Here is a 1956-nt window from a genome sequence, read left to right on the forward strand (position 1 = left end):
CAAGTACAAGACCTGAGTACTTCTACTTTTACTCAAGTACAAGATCTGAGTACTTCTACTTTTACTCAAGTACAAGATCTGAGTACTTCTACTTCTACTCAAGTACAAGATCAGAGTACTTCTACTTTTACTACAAGATCTGAATACTTCTACTTTTACTCAAGTACAAGATCTGAGTACTTCTACTTTTACTACAAGATCTGAGTACTTCTACTTTTACTCAAGTACAAGACCTGAGTACTTCTACTTCTACTCAAGTACAAGATCAGAGTACTTCTACTTTTACTACAAGATCTGAATACTTCTACTTTTACTCAAGTACAAGATCTGAGTACTTCTACTTTTACTACAAGATCTGAGTACTTCTACTTTTACTCAAGTACAAGACCTGAGTACTTCTACTTCTACTCAAGTACAAGATCAGAGTACTTCTACTTTTAATACAAGATCTGAATACTTCTACTTTTACTCAAGTACAAGATCAGCATACTTCTCCAATCTCAATTTTTAAGTAATGATTTGGATGAGGAGAGAAGGGGTCAGGAAAGTAACTACTGTACTTGCACTTTAAAATAATAATAATAATAATAATAATAATAATAATGTATATATTTTTAAATAATAATAGTACAATAAAAATCAGTTAATAGTATTATACATTAAAATAAATAAATATATAATAACAACAAAAATAATAAATCAAGAGAGCCTTGGAGATGAGATCACTTGTAACCCGTGATGTTTAGCACGTCCTCACTTCACCCAACACCTGGGTCCTCCTCACACAGGCAGAGCACAGTGTGTAGAAGAAACATTATGCAATATTTGGTAAAAAACAATTGGAATAATTATCCGGAAAAAAGTTATATTTAGCATAATAAAATTAAGTAAAAAGAGGAAATGCGCTTTTAATAAATGAATAAGTATCATTTGAGCAAAAAATAAGATTTGGCATTAAAAATGTAAGTACAAATGTGAAAAATAAAGTGGAAAACCCTTATTAAATAATTGAAAAAGTACACAACCATGATGAAAAATAAGAAGTAGCATCATAAAGGTTAGTGTACATATTAAATAAAAAGGAACACGTGTGTATTAAAGTCCAAAAAGTACATAATTAGGGGCAAAAATAAGAAATAGCAGAATTTAATAATATAGAAAGAGGTAATTAGCCCGATTAGGTGCATGACAATGTTACAAAATAAGAAGTATCTTGATAAGGAAGCAAGACAACATGTCAAAGTAGTCAAATAGCAGCCAATAATAAAAATAATACAATTTATTTTTGCACCTTTTGGTTTCCTAAAGCAGTTTCTCTTACCTTCTCTGGCTTTAATGAGCGCGCTGTTTGCCACCATGCTTTCAATCTCCATGTGTGTTTGTAAGTGTGTGTGTGTGTGTGTTGCTGAAGCTGTCCCGGTATGTATGTCCCCTCAGACCCACAGCGTATGATCCTCTGATGAGATATTAATAAAGAGTCATTGCGGTGTGCAGTCGGTAGAACAAGTGTCCAGTTTGTTGAGTGTCTGCTCTGAGGCTGTTCAACCTGCGCTGCCTGTCTGTCTAATGAATGACACACACACACACACACACACACACACACACACACACACACACACACACACACACACACACACACACACACACACACACACACACACACACACACGCACGCACGCACGCACACACACACACACACACGCACGCACGCACACACGCACACACGCCCTCTGACAGGTGGAACTAACAATCATCATCGTCATCTGAGGAACAGGTAGGAGGAGGTTAGGAACACCTTATGAATTGGTTTTCAGTTTGCTAATTGATTGCATAAAATGCTGTAGTAATAATAATACGAATACCAAAATAATATAAAGTACACAAAAATAGAAAAAGAAGAGAAATATCCTCCATTAATGCATGTAATGACCTCTAGTGGTAACATGTCGCCAGTGC

General features: G+C 35.0%; 1 protein-coding gene across 1 annotated transcript in view; it reads right to left on the reverse strand.

Moving 5' to 3' along the window:
* LOC307025349 (G protein-coupled receptor kinase 5-like) overlaps positions 1 to 1549 on the reverse strand; it is a 28806-nt gene extending 27257 nt beyond the window's left edge. Inside the window, exon 1 of the mRNA XM_079659983.1 lies at positions 1322 to 1549. Coding sequence (XP_079516109.1) covers positions 1322 to 1373 — 52 coding nt within the window. The 5' untranslated portion in view covers positions 1374 to 1549. The remainder of the gene's footprint in view (positions 1 to 1321) is intronic.
* Positions 1550 to 1956: the final 407 nt, after the last annotated feature.

The sequence above is a fragment of the Notothenia rossii genome (genome assembly GCF_949606895.1).
Source record: "Notothenia rossii genome assembly, chromosome: 11".
In the NCBI taxonomy this organism is placed as follows: domain Eukaryota; kingdom Metazoa; phylum Chordata; class Actinopteri; order Perciformes; family Nototheniidae; genus Notothenia; species Notothenia rossii.